The 22,430-nt window shown below is 50.5% G+C and overlaps 1 protein-coding gene across 1 annotated transcript; it reads left to right on the forward strand.

Moving 5' to 3' along the window:
• The first annotated feature begins 19,151 nt into the window (after positions 1 to 19,151).
• On the forward strand, positions 19,152 to 22,017 carry LOC135891992 (cAMP-dependent protein kinase catalytic subunit alpha-like). The gene is made up of 4 exons (XM_065419672.1): positions 19,152 to 19,214; positions 20,711 to 20,839; positions 21,019 to 21,117; positions 21,955 to 22,017. The coding sequence occupies exons 1-4, from the start codon at positions 19,152 to 19,154 to the stop codon at positions 22,015 to 22,017; spliced, it is 354 nt and encodes a 117-aa protein (XP_065275744.1).
• The last annotated feature ends 413 nt before the right edge of the window (positions 22,018 to 22,430 follow it).

Raw genomic sequence — 22,430 nt, forward strand, 5'->3', positions numbered from 1 at the left:
GGTCATTCTATTACAGATTTAAAAGTCACTATCATTGAACAAAAAAACTTCAGAAACAGACTTCAAAGACAAACAGCAGAACTAAAATTCATTTGCAAATTTAACACCATTAATCTGGGCTTGAATAGGGACTGGGAGTGGCTGGCTCATTACAGAAGCAGCTTTTCCTCTCCTGGAATTGACACCTCCTCATCTATTATTGGGAGTGGACTACATCCACCCAGATTGAATTGGCCCTGTCAACACTGGTTCTCCACTTGCGAAGTAACTCCCTTCTCTCCATGTGTCAGTATATAATGCCTGCATCTGTAACTTTCACTCTATACATCTGAAGAAGTGAGGTTTTTACCCACGAAAGCTTATGTCCAAATAAATCTGTTAGTCTTTAAGGTGCCACCAGACTTCTTGTTGTTTTTGTAGATACAGACTAACACGGCTACCCCCTGATACTTGTTCTCATACAATATGTGGATGATCTTTTGCTTGCATCTCCTTCCTTTGAATCTTGTAAAACTGATACTGTGGTTCTTTTAACTGCTCTTGCTTTAAAAGGCCTCCTGGGAAAACCTTCAGTTGTGCCAACCTAGAGTGCATTACCTAGGTCATGATATTTCATCTGGCTCTTGTCATTTGTCAGATTCTCGTATTACAGCTATTCTAAAAATGCCTAGGCCTGTTACTATCTCTCAAATGCGAACCTTCCTTGGCATGACTGGATATGGCAGGCAGTGGATTTTGGGTTATGCAACAATCATCAAACCACTTCAGGATTTAACTAAAACAGACACCCCTGAGCCACTCTTGTGGTCCCAGGAGGCAGAACAAGCCTTTGTAACTATTAAACAAGCTCTTGGACTCCCTGATTATGCTAAACCATTTATTCTTTTCTGTCATGAGCGCAATGGATTTGCTTTGGCTGTGTTAACACAAAAACCTGGGGATAAACACCATCCACTTGCTTATTATAGCTCTGCGCTGGATCCAGTGGCAACTGGCTTTCCACCCTGCCTTCGTGCAGTTGCTGCAACTGCCTTAGCTGTACAATTATCTGAATCCATTGTTTTGGGCTCATCCTTAACAGTCTCGGTGCCTCATGCTGTAGCAGCTCTTTTGCTCAAATCTAAGAGGCAGCATTTGTCTACTTCTCGACTTACCAAGTATGAGCTTATTCTGCTATCTTCGTTTCATATTACCTTGGCTTGTTGCCCCATTCTGAATCCTGCTTCCCTGTTACCGGTGCCTCAGGATGGAGAGCCTCATGATTGTGTGTCTGTTACTTCTCTTCTTACCTGCCCAAGGGAAGATCTCACTGATGTGCCTTTGCAGAATCCTGCCCTTATTTATTTTGTGGATGGTTCCTGTTTGCGAAATTCGGAGGGAAAATTGGTTGCTGGTTATGCTGTCTGTTCTTTATATTCTGTTGTTGAAAGTGCCTTCCTTCCCTCTGTCTTTTCAGCTCAGGTGGCTGAGCTTATAGCCTTGACACGGGCATGTATTTTGGCACAGGATCAAACTGTTACTATTTATACTGACTCTCTCTATGCTTTTGGAGTGGCTCATGATTATGGTATACTTTGGAAATACAGAGGGTTTCTCACATCCTCTGGTTCCCCTATTAAGAATAGTCAGTATGTATCTGCTCTTTTGGATTCCCTTTTGTTGCCCAAAGCTGTTGCTATTGTCAAATGCCTTGCTCCTTGAACCCCTCATGATGAAGTTACTCGTGGAAATACTTTGGCTGATTGAGGGGCCAAGGATGCGGCCCTTTCTACCCCTCAGGCTGAGTGTGCTTTTGCTTTAATTGAGCAACCTCCACTGGCTTCCCTTGACGACCTTGCTAGGATCCAGGAGATGGCGCCAGAGACCGAAAAGTCTTGGAGTGTTGCTGGATGCACTTTACACCCTGATTACCTTTGGCGCTTCCGGGACTGCCACCTGGTTGCGCCGAGAGTGCTTCTGCCCTATCTTGCTCATGTGCACCACGGGGTGGTGCACGTGAGCAAAGGGGGGATGCTTGCTGCAGTTGGAGGCGATTGGTATGCACCGGGTTTTCCTTCTGTGGCCCAGCACTACTGCCAACAATGTACAATCTGCCAGCAACACAATGTTGGTAAAGCTGTTAAAACCACACAAGAAGCCCTTCGCCCTCCGTGGGGGCCTTTTGTAAATATTCAGATTGATTTTATTCAAATGTCTAAATGTTGTAATTATGAATATGAGTATTAGTTGATGTTTTTTTCAAGCTGGGTTGAGGCCTTCCCCTGCAGAAGGGCAGATGCTAAGTCTGTTGTGAAAATTTTCCTCAAAGACTTTGTACCAAGGTTTGGTATACCTGTGTGTATCAACAGTGACCGTGGCACTCATTTTACTGGACAGATTGTGTTGAATCTGCAAGGCTGCACATAATTCTTTTACAATCTCCACTGCCCTCGCCATCCACAATCTGCTGGGACAGTGGAATGTCACAATGGGATTCTGAAAAACAAACTGGCTAAGATTTGTGCAGAGACAAACCTCAAATGGCAGATGCCTTGCCGTTAGCCTTGATGAGCATGAGGGCCACTCCCAACCGAAAGACTGGACTTAGCCCACAGGAGATTTTGACAGGGCGCCCTATGCGACTTCTAGTGGCGCCCCCACTGGCCCTTGCTCAGATGGACATTCATTTGATGGATGATATAATGCTTAATTACTGTCAGGCACTAATGAAATGTGTTAAGTCTCTTTAGTTGCAGGTGAGAGAAGCATTACCCAAGAACCCTGAGCAGCCCTGCCACTCCTTAGAATCAGGAGATTGGGTCTACATACAGATCCACCAGTGAAAGACTGCTTTGGCTCCACTCTGGAAAGGCCCTTCCCAGGTCCTGCTGACCACCAACACCGCTGTGAAGTGCCAAGGACTGACTGCTTGGACCCATGCTTCTTACTGCAAAAAGACCCCTCCGCCTCAAAATGATTCTACACCAATTGCTGATCAGCCTGTTTCTCCTTCTGGTACTTCTTTTCCTCCTCCTGAACGGCGGGAGAAAAGGACAAGGTGAAGTGCTAGTAACCTCTCCCTTGTCCACCGATGAAATCATCATGTCTTCAGCATTTGCTAAAGAAACCAGAGCTCTGCAGGGTGATGTGCTGGTAACCTCTCCCCGTATGATTCTGAACTACGACGGTTCCAGGAAAGAAGAAAAAGAAACGCTCGCGCCACTGAACCTGCCAAGGCCCAGGAGTTCCTGACTACAAAGGACATTAAGAAGTGGCCCTGGTGGAAAAGATGGAGTATTATACACTGGCAAGGAGGAAGTTGTGGACTTTTTGCTTGGGAATGTGGTACTACTTGGTATTCGGGGTTTCTTCCGGGGGCTGCACAGTGCGCTGTTGGACAAGTACCCTGGGAATGTACTGCTCTCCCTAATTGGCTTTCAGATGAAGAATATCAAAAGCGCCTTATTGCCACAACCACTACCCCTGCCATTACCTCCATTCCCACTACCACTCCTGTAACATACCCAGATACAGACAATACTATCTATTCTGATGAAACCCAATGGCCAAGGCCTTCACATGTTAGTGATTTATCTAAGTATTGTTTGGAAAATTTATTTTTTAAGGTTCAGGACATGTCATATGAGCGAACAATTGAATGGAGAACAAATGGATCAGTAGAAATAGAAGTATATAACATTACCACAATTGAGCCTAGGGAATCTGAACTTAAGATGGATGGGTTTTATGAAGGGCTTGATATGATGGCCATTCCAGGGGGTTGTAGTGTATTAGGAGAAAGGGGCCCTTATTGTTATTTAGTTACCCAATTAGTAAATAATGAGACTCCTACTCAGAGAGTGTGTTCTGCCACCGGAAACTTTACTTAGAATCATAGAATCATAGAATATCAGGGTTGGAAGGGACCTCAGGAGGTCATCTAGTCCAACCCCCTGCTCAAAGCAGGACCAATTCCCAACTAAATCATCTCAGCCAGGGCTTTGTCAAGCCGGGCCTTAAAAACCTCCAAGGAAGGAGATTCCACCACCTCCCTAGGTAATGCATTCCAGTGCTTCACCACCCTCCTAGTGAAATAGTGTTTCCTAATATCCAACCTAGACCTCCCCCACTGCAACTTGAGATCATTGCTCCTTGTTCTGTCATCTGCCACCACTGAGAACAGCCAAGCTCCATCCTCTTTGGAACCCCCCTTCAGGTAGTTGAAAGCAGCTATCAAATCCCCCCTCATTCTTCTCTTCTGGAGACTAAACAATCCCAGTTCCCTCAGCCTCTCCTCATAAGTCATGTGCTCCAGACCCCTAATCATTTTTGTTGCCCTCTGCTGGACTCTTTCCAATTTTTTCACATCCTTCTTGTAGTGTGGGGCCCAAAACTGGACACAATACTCCAGATGAGGCCTCACCAATGTCAAATAAAGGGGAACGATCACGTCCCTCGATCTGCTGGCAATGCCCCTACTTATACAGCCCAAAATGCCGTTAGCCTTCTTGGCAACAAGAGCACACTGTTGACTCATATCCAGCTTCTCGTCCACTGTGACCCCTAGGTCCTTTTCTGCAGAACTGCTACCTAGCCATTCGGTCCCTAGTCTGTAGCAGTGCATAGGATTCTTCCGTCCTAAGTGCAGGACTCTACACTTGTCCTTGTTGAACCTCATCAGGGTTTTTTTGGCTCAATCCTCTAATTTGTCTAGGTCCCTCTGTATCCGATCCCTACCCTCCAGTGTATCTACCACGCCCCCCAGTTTAGTGTCATCTGCAAACTTGCTGAGAGTGCAGTCCACATCATTCTCCAGGTCATTAATAAAGATATTAAACAAAACCGGCCCCAGGACCGACCCTTGGGGCACCCCGCTTGAAACCGGCTGCCAACTAGACATGGAGCCGTTGATCACTACCCGTTGAGCTCGACGATCTAGCCAGCTTTCTATCCACCTTACAGTCCATTCATCCAGCCCATACTTCTTTAACTTGGCAGCAAGAATACTGTGGGAGACCGTATCAAAAGCTTTGCTAAAGTCAAGGAATAACACATCCACTGCTTTCCCCTCATCCACAGACCCAGTTATCTCATCATAGAAGGCAACTAGGTTAGTCAGGCATGACTTGCCCTTGGTGAATCCATGCTGACTGTTCCTGATCACTTTCCTCTCCTCTAAGTGTTTCATAATTGATTCCTTGAGGACCTGCTCCATGATTTTTCCAGGGACTGAGGTGAGGCTGACTGGCCTGTAGTTCCCCGGATCCTCCTTCTTCCCTTTTTTAAAGATGGGCACTACATTAGCCTTTTTCCAGTCATCCGGGACCTCCCCTGATTGCCATGAGTTTTTAAAGATGATGGCCAATGGCTCTCAATCACATCCGCCAACTCCTTTAGCACCCTTGGATGCAGCGCATCCGGCCCCATGGATTTGTGCTCATCTAGTTTTTCTAAATAGTCCCGAACCACTTCTTTCTCCACGGAGGGCTGGTCACCTCCTCCCCATACTGTGCTGAGATGATCCTGATAACTAATAATCTAACCTGTACCATATTACAGTATACCCCTTCCTATGCTGTTAATGTTAATGCCTCTCGAAAGTACCTGAGAATATTTAAACAACAGATGTGGTATAATGCTATCCCCAAGAGAGATGTACTAGGATATCGAATAACAATAATTAATGCCACATTAGGGATTGTGAAATTCACCCTGCCCCTATCCAGTTTTCAAATTACTTCCATAGACCCCAATTGTTCCAAGGGAGCTGCTATCCGCTTAGAACAGCAAAGAGCATGGGTCTCCCCTAGGAAGAAAAGAGATTTAGCGGGACACTTATGGGATGGTGCCAATAGTGTAGCGGCAATTTGGAATGTTCTTAAGGGCCAACAACATGATGAGAAATTAGGGCAACTAGAAAAGGCCGCTGGTCTTATTACTGGAGCACAGCTGACCCTGGTGCAAGCTGGAGTTAGTGAATTATATGTTATTTTCGCTCTTAGTTCGATGACCCAGGAGCTGTTGACAGACATGGTATTGAATATCACTGAGGCAGGAAAGGAATTGCAGTGGGATCTAGCATGTTCAGAGATTCAGGATTTCCTGAATGACCAGCTGATGGCCATTTGGAGTGATCTCGAGCATCAGGGATGGCCTACTGCCCTTACTAGTGCTTCAGGAGTGCTATCTGACTTGTGGCCATGGAGACATACTTGGAGGTTTTCAGGATGGATGTGCGAGTACTAACAGTGTTCCTTCCACGCATACGGGCCGGTCGGAGGGGTGTGGGCTCCCACATACCGAATCCTGCCAGGCCCGTGGGGTGGATGCATGTGGGATTGGATAATTCATGATGACATCTGGGAGATTAGACCACCTGGTATGCCTAGCCGATTTGTTGTTAGTGCTCCTGGAATAACACCTGATATTTGGATTGGAATAGGGAATCAGTGGACATATTGGCCCTTAGAACCCCCGCAGCTTCAATGTGTAAGAAAATTGAAGCAAGGGGAAGTTGTCACAGTGTTTGACAAAGTTTGTTGGGAAGGTATGGGGCAAGGAACTACCCTGACAGGACAGTTACTTTTCCAAGCTAATGATAGATGTGTATATGTTAAGGCCACCACTTTGCTAGATGTGCATTTCAATCTCACTACGATCGTAGGAAATCACATTATTTATTGGCCTGCAGACAAAGCCCTACAATTAGACCTTAGGTATCAAATTTCTTTTAATTGCACCATTTTAATACCCGACCGATTCCAAAATTTGCGTTCACTCCTACCAGAGGTTCGGAAAATTTCTGACATACAGGGTCAAATCCATGTGCTTCAGAATATATATCAAATTGAACAATGTGCTTTTCATACAGTCTATAGAGTGTCTACTTTGTGTACGAATTATGATGTCATGTGCTATGTAACTAAGGCAATGATTCAACTCCAGCATATTATTACAATGGGGACATTAATGCTTGTATTGTTTTTGTTTAGTTTAGTGATATGATGTTGTAAGAAATGTAATAATGAAAATACCTTTCATGTTCATACTAATCATGCATTATCGTTATATCCTGCTAAGATGTATGGGGCTGATCCTCATCCTTTTGATTTAGAAACAGAGATACAAGGTCTAATGAAACTGGAAGTGTAAGAATGGTAGTTGTGCTACAAAAAGCACAAAAGGGGGGAGTGTGGAAGCAGGAAAGAAAGAGGGTTTAAGTGTAGCCATTTAAATTTGTTAGAAACAGAGCAACTGTTATGCTAAGTCTTAGCCTAATATCGTGGGACGTGTAGAAGCAGGGCTCACGTCAGAAGCGAGTGAAGAAAACAGCAGCGCAGAGTCAGTGTGACCTAGCCTTGAGATAACGATGTTTTGAGAAGTAAAAGTGAGAAAATGCTGGATTAGACAGGATATAATATAAACAAAATGTAGATGTTTCCAATTAATGCATGCCACAAAAGAGTATAAATGCTTGTGTGTTATTGCTTGTATTTAGGAGAAACTGAGGCAGAGATGCTCTCTGTCAGCTGTATTCTTCCCTTGCAATTGCTCGAATAAAGCTGCCTCTGATTTTGTTGCTTCCAACCTGAGAGTGAAGGCTCTTTCTTCCACACAGCTGTCTGGGACTTGGGCCCTGTGATCCTGTGTCTCACCAGAAGGGTGCCCCCCCCCCGGCTTAGGAGCTCAGGCTCCCTGGCTCATTTGAGCCTGTGTGTGACTAACCAAGCCACAGCCAAGAGAGCTAATGTGAGTTGCTTGCATCAGAGGCTGTGGTGGCCCATCTGCTGGGAGCCAGAATGAACTGCAGCAAGGGGACCCCTGAAACAGCAGAATGGGGGCCAGCGGGTAAGAGTTCAATTGCTACCAGCAGCGTCCCCTAGGGGAGAAAGGCTCCTGTGTCCCATTCCCACCCCCCACCAGATGGGCATCCCCTAGAGGAATAGAGCACCTCTGTGCTCTATTCCCCACCCCTCCGAGCCAGCCTTGCTTAGCTGCGCCCCCTCTGGATGGACCCAGGGTTACTTCACCCAGACCCTGAGCCCCGGGTTATTGGGGGGGCATGGAAGCACCCCATGACCTCCCCCATCCCCTAAAGGGGCGACCAAGCCTCCACCACTGCCGCTCTGCAGCGCCACCAAAGCCAGCAGCAAGCAGGGACATGGGCCCAGCTCCCCCGTCTGGGAAGTGGGGTGATGGGGACCAGCTCAGCCCCCTCGGCGGGGCTGGTTGTTTGCTTGGGGGGGGGGGCTGGAGGTGGAGCTAGAACAGCAGGCTGCGTGTGAACACAAGGAGAAGTTCATTAGCGAGGAAGCATCATATCATTAAGCTCTTCCACTTGTTGGGATAATTAAAAGTAAGAAATACAAAATGGAGTCTGTGACATGCGACTACAGGAGTCAATCCTTGTTTACCTCAGGGACACTGACTCAGAACTAGCCCCAACTGGTTAGAACTGGATTTTCCCACCTTTGGGCTCCGGACATTCCATCTGTTTTCCTGCCCAAATCCCTGAAGGTTCTATTACCTCAGATTTACCTCAGACGTGTTTGACATGGCCATTTGGAACAGTCCACTTTTCCCCGCCTTGACATCAATGACTCCTGTGCAAATGAGGCTGCTTTCCATCTGAGCGGCAGCCTGTGCGCGAGGGCTTCTCTTCCATTTTGCATTTGTGGTTTTCTTCCCCTTCCCTATTAATTGTATTTTTATCCCTAATACATATCCCTTTGTTTTTACCTCACTTACCTGTCTCCTCTTCATTTTACACCACACCATACCTGGGGTATTGGTCCACTGGGTGATCAGATACCAGAGGGGCCGTATCTGCATTTCTGAGTAAAAGGGGTATCCATTTTCTTTCCCTCTACCACACCTGATTTATTTTAAGGGTTACCTTTTCCCCCCTTTGAGGCAACATTTGTGGCAACCGCAGCAGACCACATGGGATTAGCTACCCCATTTGGGTCCTACGAACTAGCTGTCTGGGTTTATTTTAGATTTCAGTGAACAGTGACTACGGTCCGTTTGACTTGGGGTGGGAGTATTGGGTGGGTCTGGTATATCTGTTGTTCTCTGTTCCCCTTCCCTCCCCCCCCCCCCCCCCCCAGCCCTTGGTCTGAGACAGTGGGATTTATCCTACCGATTAAAAATCCTGCTACCGGTGACAAGGGCCTCAGGGACGCCTAGGCCCCCACCAGAGAAGCAGGTAGTGAATGCTAGTGGGCCCTACGCTAGCAGCGTCACTAGTGCCCGTACGTTAAAGGCAGGCACGGGGTGGTATCGAGATACCACCTTTCTTTTCTGGCAAGCGGTAATTAGTAGGGACGGTTGTGGCTGGGAGCATTTCCGCCCATTTTGTAGGTGGCCCTGCGTTTACGCAGCTACCGCCCGTCTGAAGGATTTGCGGCCTGTGATAAAGCCAAGAGTACCGTATCCCGCCCATTTTGAAACCGCCTCTGTCATTCCCTCTGTCATACCCCAGAGTGGTAATCCGCTTCCTTTGGGGTCCCTACCCGTTTTCCCTTAATTTTTCATTACAGTTGGGTAAGCAACCATTCGGTGCCATGGATCGCGTATTCAGTCTTCAGGGATGGACAAAGCAGACTAATAAACATTCGTTGGAGTACGCGATTGAGTTATTTGGAAAGAATAAGAACCCATGGGGAATTGGGTTGTTTGCAGGCACAGACTCCTTGGAAAAATTCTCTACCTTGTGGGCACGGTATTCCACCAGTAAACCAGCCCCAAACAAGAAGGCCTGTAAGTGTGCCTTGATCTACGGCTTAGCCATTGTCAGCCAAGAGTTAAATGTTCAAGTGCAGCTGCTGAAAAAGCAGGCTGATACTGCACTTGTATCAAAGGTTGGGGAGGGATAGCTCAGTGGTTTGAGCATTGGCCTGCTAAACCCAGGGTTATGAGTTCAATTCTTGAGGGGGCCACTTCGGGGAACTGGGGCAAAAATCTGTCTGGGGATTGGTCCTGCTTTGAGCAGGGGGTTGGACTAGATGACCTCCTGAGGTCCCTTCCAACCCTGACATTCTATGATTAAGCAAGCAGCAAAATGCAAGCTGCTGAGAAATACACAGCAGAAGCTGCAATTACCAACTTAAAGCTGCAGGCCTCCCAACTAGAACAGCAGCTAAGGATCCTGCATGCAAAGACTGCTGCTGCTGAGGTGAAAGCCAAGGAGCTGCAAGACACACAAGCAGCCATTAGGCAGCTACTAAAGGAGGCCCAGAAGGTTAAAGAAGGGCCTATTAATCATTCGGCATGTCAATGCCAAATTGAGCAGCTGCAAGGGCAGTTGGAATTGTCTAGAGGTCTGGTTAATGCTATTGAGTCAAACCCACGGGCAGCTTTTACCAGTACCACCTCTGATGGGTCAGAACTCGACTGTAACCCACCACCAGAAAAAGAGGAGGGAACAAGCCTTCAGCCCCCTATGAACAAGGAGAAAGGGACTCTCTACCTTATGCTCCTTTAGCTCCTATTGTAACTACAGTCACCACATATGATGGACAAGGGCCCCCAGTAATTAAACATGAGAGCAAAGCCTTAACCCCAGAACAGATAAGAGCCGTGGGCAAGCAGATGGGCTCATGTAATAAAGACACTGTTCTAAATGGGCTAGCTAAAATATCCATCACTCCTAATATAACCCAGGAAGATACGGTATCCCTGCTAAGGGAATGCATGCCCACTGATGATTGTTGCCATTTGTCGCTATTACTGAAGTACAAGATAATCCAGCTAATTTGTATTTGTCTGGGTTAAAAGTGTATTGGCCTTATGAGAATGTTATTGGTAAAGCATTTTCTGAAAGACAGGCCCGGATGAAAGGCCTGAAAGATATTTCTTAAGAAAGAAAGTATTGTATTGGTTATCTGGTTTAGGAAAGAACGTAGACGGTGTGATAAACTATGACACGCCTGAACTACGGGATATGTATATTCAGGACCAGCGTCTTCCCAAAGACGATGCAGGATCGGCTCTGCTTACACATGGAGAAACTGAGACGAAGGTGAAGTGACTTGCCTAGATTTGGAAGAGAACTCAGGAGTCGGGACTCCTTGTCCCCCCTGCTCTGTCCCACTAGATCCAGAGCTGGGGATAGAACCCAGGAGTCCTGAATTTCCCCCCTTGCGTTCAGCACTGCTCACCACAGCTGAGAAATGGCTACTACCTTCCCTGACACTACCGTGCTCCCCGCGGAGCCCCCTGCATCACGCCAGGTTCTTCTCCTTGGCGTCTTCACAGGGCTGGCAGGGTCCTTCCCGTGGCAAACAAGCTCTCGGCAGCCGCATCATAGTGTGAACCCGGGAGGCATCTACCGTGTGGCCATGTCTTTTTGCCCGGAGCAGCTTACCCTGCTGAGCACTTTGCTGTGCTGGTTGCAGGCCTTAGCCTGTAGGGGGCGCTTTGGGATCAGAAACTTGCAAATGGGGAAATCTGCTGGAGCCTCAGCGTTGGGCTCCCCTGAGGCAGCCGCCTCTGGGATTGGCAAGTGGAATTTTCACCCCCCGATCGCCCATAGAGCGATGCCCAGGGAGCTGATCTCCCAGCCTGCGTGTGCTCCTGCCATCGGCTGGCTCCCACCGAGAGATTCCCCAGGGAGACGGGCATTTCCTCTTGCAAGTTAATTATTAAATGTGCCTGGGACAGGGCCTTCGCCACCCTTACATATTTTGATTTTAAAAAGACACCTGTCCAAGGTTCTAGACCGTACTACGCCATCAACACTACAGCTTCAAACCCAGCAGCGTTACATGATTGGTCCAGCCGGAACTAAGCCCTGCAGCTCCCTTCTGCCCTTTCATCTAGGAAGCAAACCCTCAGCCCTCTCCCTGCTGGGGTTGCCACTGGTCCAGGTTTCCCCCTTTTTTGAAGTCGCTTTCCTGGGAAATCGGTCCAGTATGCAGGGCCAGCTGGCCAGTTTTATGAGCTCAGAGTCATACCGGGTATCCCATTTCTTGTACCTCAGAGGTGGCCACCCCACTCCCCACACCTTCTCATCTGTGGGGAGAGGGGGTGTCTCACTTTTCCAGACGGTCATTGGGGTGGGGGTGGGGAGTACGTGCCACAGTCTTGGTGACATAGAAGAGAACTCCCTGCCAGCCACCCCCTTCCTGATAGCTTGGGGACACTACTGCCGGCAGCTGGGGCAGTATGGAGTGGGGGAGGACCGCACAGGAAGGCTGGTTCCAGGTCATGGAGGGCTTTATAGGCCATAAGCAACACTGTAAACATCAGCTGGAGATCTTAGGAGCTTAGATGCGGGAGCAGATCTGGCACGAAGTGACTCTAATTTCTAGGATCATCTGAGCCTTTCATTAAGGATTGAGCAGGGTGTGTGGGGGAAGCTTCGTTCCTAGCGAAGTGTGTTCTGGGCACACGTGGGGGACGTGGGTGAGCCTTGGGGCCCTCGAGGGGAGCTGGTCTGCATCCTTGCAGGTTTTGATGAATGTTGGAGGAGGCTGGGATGTGGGGAGGTCTGCGCTGCCTGCATTGTCCCTGTTCTGGGGTTAAATGAGGACCTTCCACAGCTCTCGATGGAGCGTCTGTACGTAATGGAAAAACCACCAGGCTCGCTGCTGGGTTGTGTGCTGGCGGGATGGGGAGGGTGCTCTGGCTCAGACCCGTCGAGGGGCTGTCTCGGCGACAGCATTCATTTGGCCAAGCTCGAGTGCGAGCGGTCCCGCTGCAGTCAAACACGCGAGCTTCTGCATCCTCGCTCGTGTGCATCGCTAGGACACCTGGGAGCACCTCCTGTGGCTCTTAGAGCTGCAGTAAACTGAGCCGCTGGATGGATTTTCCCAGTGACTTGTGGGAGAGCTTGTCTGTCCTCTCTGGCCACCTGGAGGGGAGGAGGGAAGAATGGGAAGCCGTTGGAGAACTAGTGGCACTCGAGGGAGGTTGGCCTGTGTCTACCCTACAGAGCAGTTGTCTTAGTAGCTGACAAGTTGGGCTAACTCGCACTGTAGCCCATAGCCTCTCTCGGGCCAGACGACTTGTGGGTGGACTGGAGGTGACTTGAGTTTCGGGCTGCACCTGAGTTAACCGTGCAGTGAAGACCAGCCCTGAGCATGTATCTAAGCTCTCCCCATCTTGGAGCAGTTGCTTTCAGCTGGGCAAACTGGGCCATATTGGGCATAGATCAAAGATGCTTGCATTGAGCAACAGTGCAAGGGCAGTGGGTGCTTGTCTCCTCCCCTTTGGCTGCCTGAGGGTGCCGCTGAGCTGGGAGTCGCTCTGCCTGGGGTGGCAATTGGACAATCTGCCCCCTGGGTGTGGTGCAGGATTAGTATGTAAATGGCTGCCCACCCTACTCGGGCTCTGTTGGGATGAATCAGGGTCTGTGTGAGCCTTGAGGTGGTTGCTGGCATTGGACAAACTGAGCCACCAGGGCCTCTGACCTCTCGGGACATGCCTGAGTGAGTCCCAGGAGGGATCAAACCGGCGACTCCTCCCCTTTGCCTGCACTGCACCTTCCCCCTGCACGTCTCGCTTCCTCGCTGTGAGCTGCTGACCTGGGTCCCCTGTAGCAGCTACAGTGTAACAGGGAATGGGAGGGAGTGGGCTTAGGAATTTAGGACAGGAAGTGAAGATGAAGGAACCCCAGTTGAATTGTGGTGGGTATTTCAGGGAGGCAGAATGGAATCACGCCAGGGTTCAACTCTGACTCTTGAGTAATGAGGAAAGGTTGAGGAGATCTCTGGAGAGGCAGCCGGAGCAGAAAATCACAAAAAGGGTTAAGGGAAAACGGGGCTTTTGCAGACCTCAGGAGTAAAATAGGTACGTAGCAGAGGTGCATTAAGTCTTGTTGATGGACAGGAAGATAAAATTAATGATCTTAAAATGACTAAGAGCTGCTGAGCTGCTTTTTCTTTAATGCTGTCGAACAAGAAATGAGGGGATAAAAATGTATGGACAATAAGGAAGTGTGTTATCTTTCTGTCTAACGTCCTTATCTGGCTCTGGTTATTATAGTATCCGAGTGCCTCCCAACTGGTAATATATTTATCCTCCAACCCTCCTGGTCAGGCCAGGAAATGCCATCACCCCCTCTGTAGCATGGGGAAATTAAGGCACAGACTAAGTGACTGCCCGAGGTTAGTCTGGGGCAGAGCAGGGAATTGAGCCAGAATCACCCAAGTCCCAGGCTAGCACGCTAACCATTGCACTAGCCTCCCTCTATGATGCAAAAGATCTGGTTAAATAAAACTTGAGGGGTAAGTGGATGCTAGAGAGAGAAATCGGCTGGCTTGAGTGAAGCACTCGGTTCTTGGAGGGAGTTTGTTTGAAAGGCAGGGGAAGAATGCCAGCCTGGCACGGATCTTCCTGAGGCAGAGAGCAGCGATCGCCCTCTGGCAAACCCGCATCACGTGAGATTGCTGCTGCCGTCTCTGTGACAGCAATGGCCTGTCCATCCGCAGGACAAACACAAAGACACCGTCTGGAGGGACGGGAAAGGATTTTTTGACGCCACATGTTGCTCCTGCCCCGAACTGTAAGGTTTGTGTGGCTTCCAAGGGGTGTCTGCTTGCCCCCTCGTATCACTCTGATTTTCCTCTGCTTTAAATCTGTCGCCCTCCCAGCCCTGTGCCGGGGCAGATCCCCTGGCCTCGGCCCTCCAGCCCCCATGGGGCCAAGCCCTTATGCCCACCCTACATTGGCTCCCTGGGCTGCCCACGCCCATCTATGGAGTCCCAGAGGGCTCAGATCCTGGGTGGCCCCCACCCTCGTCCCCCTGCTACGGCTCCCTGGTGGGGTCAGTCTGCCCCACGCTTGGCAGAGTGCCGGGGACCCTGGCTGAGAGCGAGTGCCTCTCTCGCCCCCTGCAGTGGCAGGCACAGGGCCCGGGTGGATTGGCCCTGCCGAGGAGCCGTAGGCCGAGCGCGGAGGAGGCCACAGGTTGGGCCAGCAAGATGGAGGATGGAGGTGAGCCGGGGTGGGGGTGAAGGTCCTGGCGGTTTTTGGTGAATAGGACACATATGAGGACACAGGGCCTTTCCCCTCTAGGGGGTGCTGGTTATTCCATCGCCCCGGGCCTGTTCTGCCCCATAGGATATGTGTCACTTCCATCACTCGAACCCTGTGGTGGAGGGTCAGGGTGTGTTTTTATATGCCTGTGCTGTGCTGTGTTATAGTGGAGAAGGCTGGTCAGAGGAGGGCACATAGCACTTGGAGCAGGAGATGGGGAAGTTCAAGATGATCCTTAAATCCTGTGCCAGGCAGTTCCACCATCTTGGATGGGCCCCCAAAGACGTTGTCTCTCTCTCACAGACAAGCTTCACCTGGGTGGTAGAAAGTGCCATGGGACTGGAGGAGTGGGGCTGTCAGCCACAATCCCCATCCCAGAGCTTTCGGCTCTAGGGGTCCTGGGCCCAGGTCCAAAAAGGGAACAAATTATTGGTGTTGGGCCAAGTGAATTAGAGGCTGGTGGTGCAGAGAAGATTCCTCCATCGCTGTCTGGGGCTGCCCCCAGTTCATGTAATTGATTAGCAGAGCCTCACAAGTCTTCCTTGACCTCCAGAAGAAGGCAGAATGGCTGATCTCCCCTCCCAAGGCATTAATCTGGTGTGGATGCTGCCAGGGAAGAACAGTGGGGGAGGGATGTCGCAGGTCAGGGCAACTGCCCCTGTATTTGCCCCTCATGGTCCAGCCAGGGAAACCACTTAGGCTTCTGGCTCCCAGTGATCACCTCTCTTGGGCGGATACCTGCGTCTCTCTCCTCCCTGCCCGGGGGATTTCCAGGCTGCACAGCTCCCTGCCTACACTGCGAGTTCCCCAGCAAGTCAGATCCCCTCAGCCGGCCTGCTTTGCCCTCCTTCCTCAGAGGCTACAAACAGCCAAGTCTCCCACGGGTATAAGGTACCACACAGCTGTTAGCAAGCACATGGATTCTTAAGGTAAAAGCATTGCAGGGAAAACCTCTTAAAACCCAGCAAAGAACCAACATGCCTGCTAATAAGCTTTCCAGAGATCACCCCGCTTCCAGACAGGTAACTTACAGGCAGTGGGTTTCTCCTTGGGGATCAGGTTCCAGCAGCTGAGGTTTTGCATAACCAGAGGCGTTACATTTGCATACACCTCCCCTAGAGATTTCCTGGGAAACGTACTTAACTTTAAAAGGCCCCATAGTTTCAGATGGTCCCTCAAAGCAGATAAGCCTTCCCTGGGTTTCCATCGGAGATGTCCCATACAGTCCCACAATAAAACATAACTGCCTGCCTTTGTAATGCAATGAACTCCTAAGTTTCTGTAAAGTATGGCCAGGATAGTGCAGGTAATTGTCTTATCTGTCCCATGTCCATGCAAGGATCCCCCATCCCCCGGGGCTGGGCTCGATGGCGGGAGATAGTGGCTGGTGAGCCAAGCCTGTTTCTATAAATAATCCGGAGAGAGTAGGAGACAAAGTGAAAGTCGGTCAGACAGACTGAGCCGCGGCTCCTGCGTGCGGCTGGGGGAAGCAGATGTGAATTCAGCCCCCCTCTGTGGGGCTCCATGGGAGATGGGGTGTGGGTGTGACGATGCAGTTCTGGCAGGACCCAACTGAGAGTGCCAATTCAGGACAAATTGCTAAAACAGGGCAGTTACAGCCCAAGGCTGGGGTTTCTCCACCTCTAAGGCAAACCAAACCAGCCAGACAAAGAGGACTTTGGTTTCACCCGACTGGCTAACCACAAGTCGCACAAACAATTCCCTTAGACACTCCAGTTTTCCAGTATCACCACCAGTGCCACTCATTATTGGGACAAATGGTTATGAAAACCAATATCCCAATATACACAAAAAAGGTTCTCTCGATCCCAAAGGACCAAGCCCCAGACCCAGGTCAATATACAACTCAGATCTTTCCCACAAATCACGCTGTTGCCAATCCCTTAGAATCTAAAATCTAAAGGTTTATTCATAAAAGGAAAAAGATAGAGATGAGAGTTAGAATTGGTTAAATGGAATCAATTACATACAGTAATGGCAAAGTTCTTGGTTCAGGCTTGCAGCAGTGATAGAATAAACTGCAGGTTCAAATCAAGTCTCTGGAATACATCCCCAGCTGGGATGGGTCCTCAGTCCTTTGTTCAGAGCTTCAGTTTGTAGCAAAGTCCCTCCAGAGGTAAGAAGCAGGATTGAAGACAAAATGGAGATGAGGCATCAGCCTTATATAGACTTTTCCAGGTCTATATAAGACCTCTTTGTTCTTACTGTGGAAAATTACAGCAAAATGGAGTCTGGAGTTACATGGGCCAGTTCCTGCATACTTTGCTGAGTCTGAAGGCATATTTGCCTTCTCTTAATGGGTCCATTATATAGCTGATGGCCCTTAATGGGCCATCAAGCAGGCTAGGCAGAGCTAATCCCAGCTTGTCTGGGATGTCACCCAGAAGCACAGCATAAGTTTGCCATACAGACAGTATAGAGCCAATATTCATAACTTCAACTACAACACTGATACACACATATAGACAGCATAATCATAACCAGTAAACCATAACCTTGTCTTAGACACCCCATTTGACCCCCTTTATACAAGATTTGGGTGCCACTACAGGACCTTGGTTGCAACAATGATCTATATGGTCCCAGTTTATGTCAATAACGTCACAGTGGGGACGAGAGGGTGAAGGGGATGTGGGCGGTGGTAGTTAGCCAGCAAATAGCTGGACCCTGGAAACCTTTCAGGGCTGCCCTGCCCTATCCTGTGGGATCAGGGGAATCCCCGTAATCTTGGTCGCCTTCCCTCAGGCAGTGAATCAGTCACGTCTGTAGGATGTTGTCCTGCTTCGCTGGTGCATTTCAGGCCCTCGCCTGGCCTATTTCTCAGCCCTTTCATTAAGGCAGGGACAGGACTGGAGCGTGGTGGTGCCGGGTTTCCGCAGAAGTGTTGCTATTTAGTGATTCAAGTGGGGGGCTGGGAGCCAGGGCTCCTGGGGTTCTCTCCCCAGCTCTGGGAAGGGAGTGGGTTGTAGTGGTGAGAGTGGGGCGGCAGGGAGTTGACTCCTGAGTTATGCATCCATGACCCCAAGAACCGCAGCACCCAGATCTGGATCTAGGCTTTTAGCTTGTCCCCTCCCTGGCGTCTGAGCACCAGTGATCGCCGGGGAAGGAAATTAACTTTATACACCTTCGGTGTGGGGGAGACGTGCCTGTGATTGTGGGGGCAGGGGTGAGCTGTGGGTTCAAAGCCACCCCCTGCTACTGCTCTGTTCTTGGCCTCGCTGTTGCAACCATTCAAATCCCGTGAGCATCTCATACGCTATAAAGAGCTGCGGGACTTGTCCCTGTCGGGAGCAGCAGGAAGCAGTGAAGATACAAGGGGCTCTCGGTACCAAATATCTCTCCAGACGCTGCAGATTGCTCCAATCCCCCTCCCTCCTCCCATAGTTCTGGGATCTGGCAGCAAGGACAGAAAGTCTGGCTGGCGAAGGAAGGACATCTGGTCGTTTTAACACCTTTGTGGGCAAAGCCCAGGTGGGGTTTGCGACTTTCATGTCTGCTTTCTGCAGTGTGTGTGTGTGTGTGTGTGTGTGTGTGTGTGTGTAGCACCCCCTTGTGGGCTGTTGGTGTCATTGGTGGATGTTGCCTGCATGGTTGAGAGAAGGCTACACACAGTCCTCTGCCCTTTGAGCTAAGGGGGAAATCTCCTCCCCCTTCATCCCCTTTGCTGGCAGCAGTAGTAGATCCTGTATCCTCCCATTAGAGCAACATGATCCACGCCTCTTAACGTCATTTGACTGGAGGGTTGTACGAGTGTCTCCTTGTGGGGTTCAGGTTGTATGTTGCGGGGCGTGGAACAGGTACCCCCGAGTGGCATATTCAGCGGGAGGGTAGAGGCACAAGTGCGCCCCTTTAGTAGGTGCTGGGGGCTGCATTAGCCCTCCCTGACGGGGCTGTTTGGTGTGTCGAGGGGCAGGCCCGGCGGCGGGAGTGTTGCGGGAGCGCCCCCATGTGGACCTCTCTCTAGCCAATCCCCAGCTGAGCCGCCCTTTGTGGCCAATCAGGCACTGCCATCCCGCTGCTATGCTTAAAATCCCCGACCCCTTTTGTGACTGCATGCCTCTTCGCTGAGCCGGGGGCGGGGGGGGGGGGGTGAAAGGGGAGCTCTGTCCACCAGGCTGGGTGCCCACCCCCCTGACTCCTCACGCTGCTCCCTCTCTGTTTCCCTTACAATGAAGGAGTTCCTAGCCAAAGCCAAAGAAGACTTCCTCAAGAAATGGGAGAACCCCTCCCAGGTACTGTGCTCCCAACCCAGATCACCTTCTCCCCCCGACCCCCCACCCCAAAATCAAGGCCTCTGCAGCCCCAGGCTGATTACTCTGCAATCACCCCCTGGATCTCTTTCCCCATCACTGAGCCACCTTGCCACACAGCCTGCGCTGAGGGTCTGGGGTTATTTTTGCTCCTGGGGGGCGGGACTGAGTGCTCCTCTTCCCCCCTGCCCCAATCCCCCAATCTGCCCTCTCGTAACTGGAGGGCCAAGAACAATGGAGGTTCAACTCCTCTCTGCTGGGGGAGGGGGACACTAACCATGTGGGACTCCTCCTGATCCAGCCTGTCTCCCCCTCCCCCATCTTCCTCCCAAGGCTCCAGCGTGGTCATCCAGCCCAGCCCCAGATTGGCTCCCAGGGGGGTTGTGCTAACAGGGACCCTGTTCAAAGGGCCTCCATTTGCTGCCCTGTGCTTTGCTTCAGTTTGTAGGTGCCGGGAAAGCTTTTGGGGTCAGCCCTGGGTCTGTCCCCACTGGAAATCCCGCCTGGGGTGGTTCTGGGTAATTCCTGAGGCAGAGCTGCTGGTCCCTCTGCAGCACTGTCACTTTGCTAGTCCTCCTGCACATCCTGTGTCATTAACGCCATGGCACAGATTGGGAAACTGAGGCCCAGAGGGGAAAGAGACTTGGACAAGGACATAGGAAGCTGGTGGCAGAACTAGGAAGTGATCTTTTGACTCCTAGTCTCCTGCCGTCTGACCACTACACTTCACTCCCTCTCCTCACAGACCGAGGGCTAGAACCCAGGAGTCCTGACTCCCAGCCCTTCCCCCGCCTTTAACCCACCAGCCCTCACTGAATGGAGCTGGGCGGGTCGCCTGTCTGGAACTGGATTTTGATTCTGCCCAAGGATCAGGGAATCCCTTGTCTGTGTCTCATTCAAAATGTAGTGGTTACCTTTGGCGCCCTCTGGTGGTGAAATGTGACATCTACTTCTTCATATCAATTATCAGGGGGTAGCAGTGTTAGTCTGTATCCACAAAAACAAGAAGGAGTCCAGTGGCACCTTAAAGACTAACAGATTTATTTGGGCATAAGCTTTCATGGGTAAAAAAACCTCACTTCTTCTGATGCATGGAGTGAAAGTTACAGATGCAGGCATTATATAATGACACATGAAGAGAAGGGAGTACCTCACAAGTGGAGAACCAGTGTTGATAGGGCCAATGCTTCATATCAATATTCTCAAGAACAACCCCAGTGCGGTGCTAGGGGGTGCTGAGCTGCGGCGGGGGGGGGGAGGGGGGAGGCTCAGTAAGGGGCGCTCTCCTGTCACAGTCAGTGCTGACCCTGGAGGGGCTGCCTTTCTGGTGAACTATAAAATCCAAAGCTCTGACCCCCTCATGGTCATTAAAGACCCCTCCAGTCTTGCAGTGCAAATCCTACTGTTGTGGGCAGGTTCCTTCCTGATGCCCCCAGGACCAGTCTGGCCCCCCATCAGGTTTGTTTTCTCCCTTCCAGAACACAGCCAGTTTGGATCAATTTGATCGAATCAAGACCCTGGGCACGGGCTCATTTGGGAGGGTGATGCTGGTGAAACATAAAGAGACCGGGAATCACTATGCCATGAAGATCCTGGATAAACAGAAGGTGAGACGCTGGGGGCTGCTGCAGAGATCTGACCTGAGGCCATGGAATCCCCAGTGCGGGGGAGGGATTTGGAGCTGAACCCTGCATGGGGATGCAGGAGAGGGGAGTGCGTGGGAGGCGCAGGGGGTGCTGCACCAGCAAAGGAAGATCTGATGTTGCTATTTCCTTTTCTCTTCCAGCTAGTGAAGCTCAAACAAATTGAGCACACCTTCAACGAGAAACGGATCCTCCAGGCCGTCAACTTTCCATTACTCATCAAACTAGAGTATTTTTTAAAGGTAGGTGTCCTTCGCTTGCCAGCCTGGCCCTCGGCTGTGTCTCCCCCCCGACTCCCACAATCCCCTTGATTCGTTTCCTATTTAAAACCAAAGCTGTGCTGAAGGGGTCGAAGGGCACAGTCTGCATCTCTTATATCCTGAGAACAAATGTTCCTGGCGTGACGTCTGGGATCAGGTTTGGAGCTAAGAAAAATCAGTTTGGATCATACCCCCTTTTCAGTCTCTTCTGTTCTGCTTTTGACTCCAGGTTTTGAACAATGATACTTTCTCGCCTCCCCACACCCCCAGCAACCTGGTCAGTTTTGCTTTCGTTCCTAGTCAGTTTCAGTTTCCAGCTCCCTTGCACTGGCCCTAGGTCATGATGAGGTCTGGCTTGTGGGCGAGTCTCAGAGGAAGTCCTATCTTCACGCACAATTGACTTTGTTTCCTTCTGATGGAGTTTCTGTGAAAGCTAAAATTCAGGCCCCAGCAATGGGCTTGGACCCTCTTCTCTGAACCTGGATTTTGGAGCCTGTGAGCTACACCCTGTGTGTAGGGGGGAGAGCAAAGATAGTTGTGCCTTTGAGGTCCACAGCACCCCCTGTGGCCGGCCTGATTAAAGAGGGGCTGGCTCTGAAGGGAGACCTGTCTCATGTCTGTCAGCCTGAGGTTAATGGGTTGTAGTGACAAAGAGTGGTCAGCTCAGAGGAGGCTTCAGGATAAATCGCAGCCCCTGCGGAGCCTGGAGGCCAGGGTGATGGGCGTGTTAGAAGCAGGCAGTGCTGGCAGGGTCGTTTTCTTGGGGCCCCTCATCGTTCTCGGGTTAAATAGCTTTGATCTCTGGCCCCTTGTCCGCAGAAGCTGCTACAATGGAAATGTCACCCCTGCTCCGTGCCGGCTGCCTGGGACTGGGCTGGGTAGCTCTCGGGTGACACAGTAGCAGTGGGGCCAGCGGCTGCTGTTACACAGGCTGGCTCGCTGAGACAATCGATTCTCCTACGACAGAGTAAAATAAATCCCTTGCGGCTGAATCCGCAGGTGTAAATGTGGGAGAACTTTGTTGAAATCAATGTGACTGGTCTGGATTTACCCCGATGAGCTAGGAATCTGGCCTGGTACGGGCTGACTGGGCACCATCAAGGTACCACTACGGTGTTGGGGCGTGTTTAGTTGGTAGAGGGTCAGGAAGGCCCATGTCACGCAGACCAGAACTGCCTGAGCAGGGAGACTAAGGATGGGCTGAGCTCCCTTGGTCCCCTTAGAGACAGCAGCATTCAGGCTTCGTTCCCCTTACGCTTTAGGGCACCCACCTTTACCCTGCTCCTGGGGCTCAA

This window comes from Emys orbicularis, chromosome 19 (assembly GCF_028017835.1).
Source record: "Emys orbicularis isolate rEmyOrb1 chromosome 19, rEmyOrb1.hap1, whole genome shotgun sequence".
NCBI classification, from domain to species: Eukaryota; Metazoa; Chordata; order Testudines; family Emydidae; genus Emys; species Emys orbicularis.

Coding starts and splice junctions, on each gene's coding strand:
- LOC135891992 (XM_065419672.1), top strand. CDS start 19,152: ATGAAGGAGTTCCTAGCCAAAGCCAAAGAAGACTTCCTCAAGAAATGG. Junction 19,215..20,710: donor AATGGGAGAACCCCTCCCAG/GTACTGTGCTCC, acceptor TCTCCCTTCCAG/AACACAGCCAGTTTGGATCA. Junction 21,118..21,954: donor AACTAGAGTATTTTTTAAAG/GTAGGTGTCCTT, acceptor CCTTGTCCGCAG/AAGCTGCTACAATGGAAATG.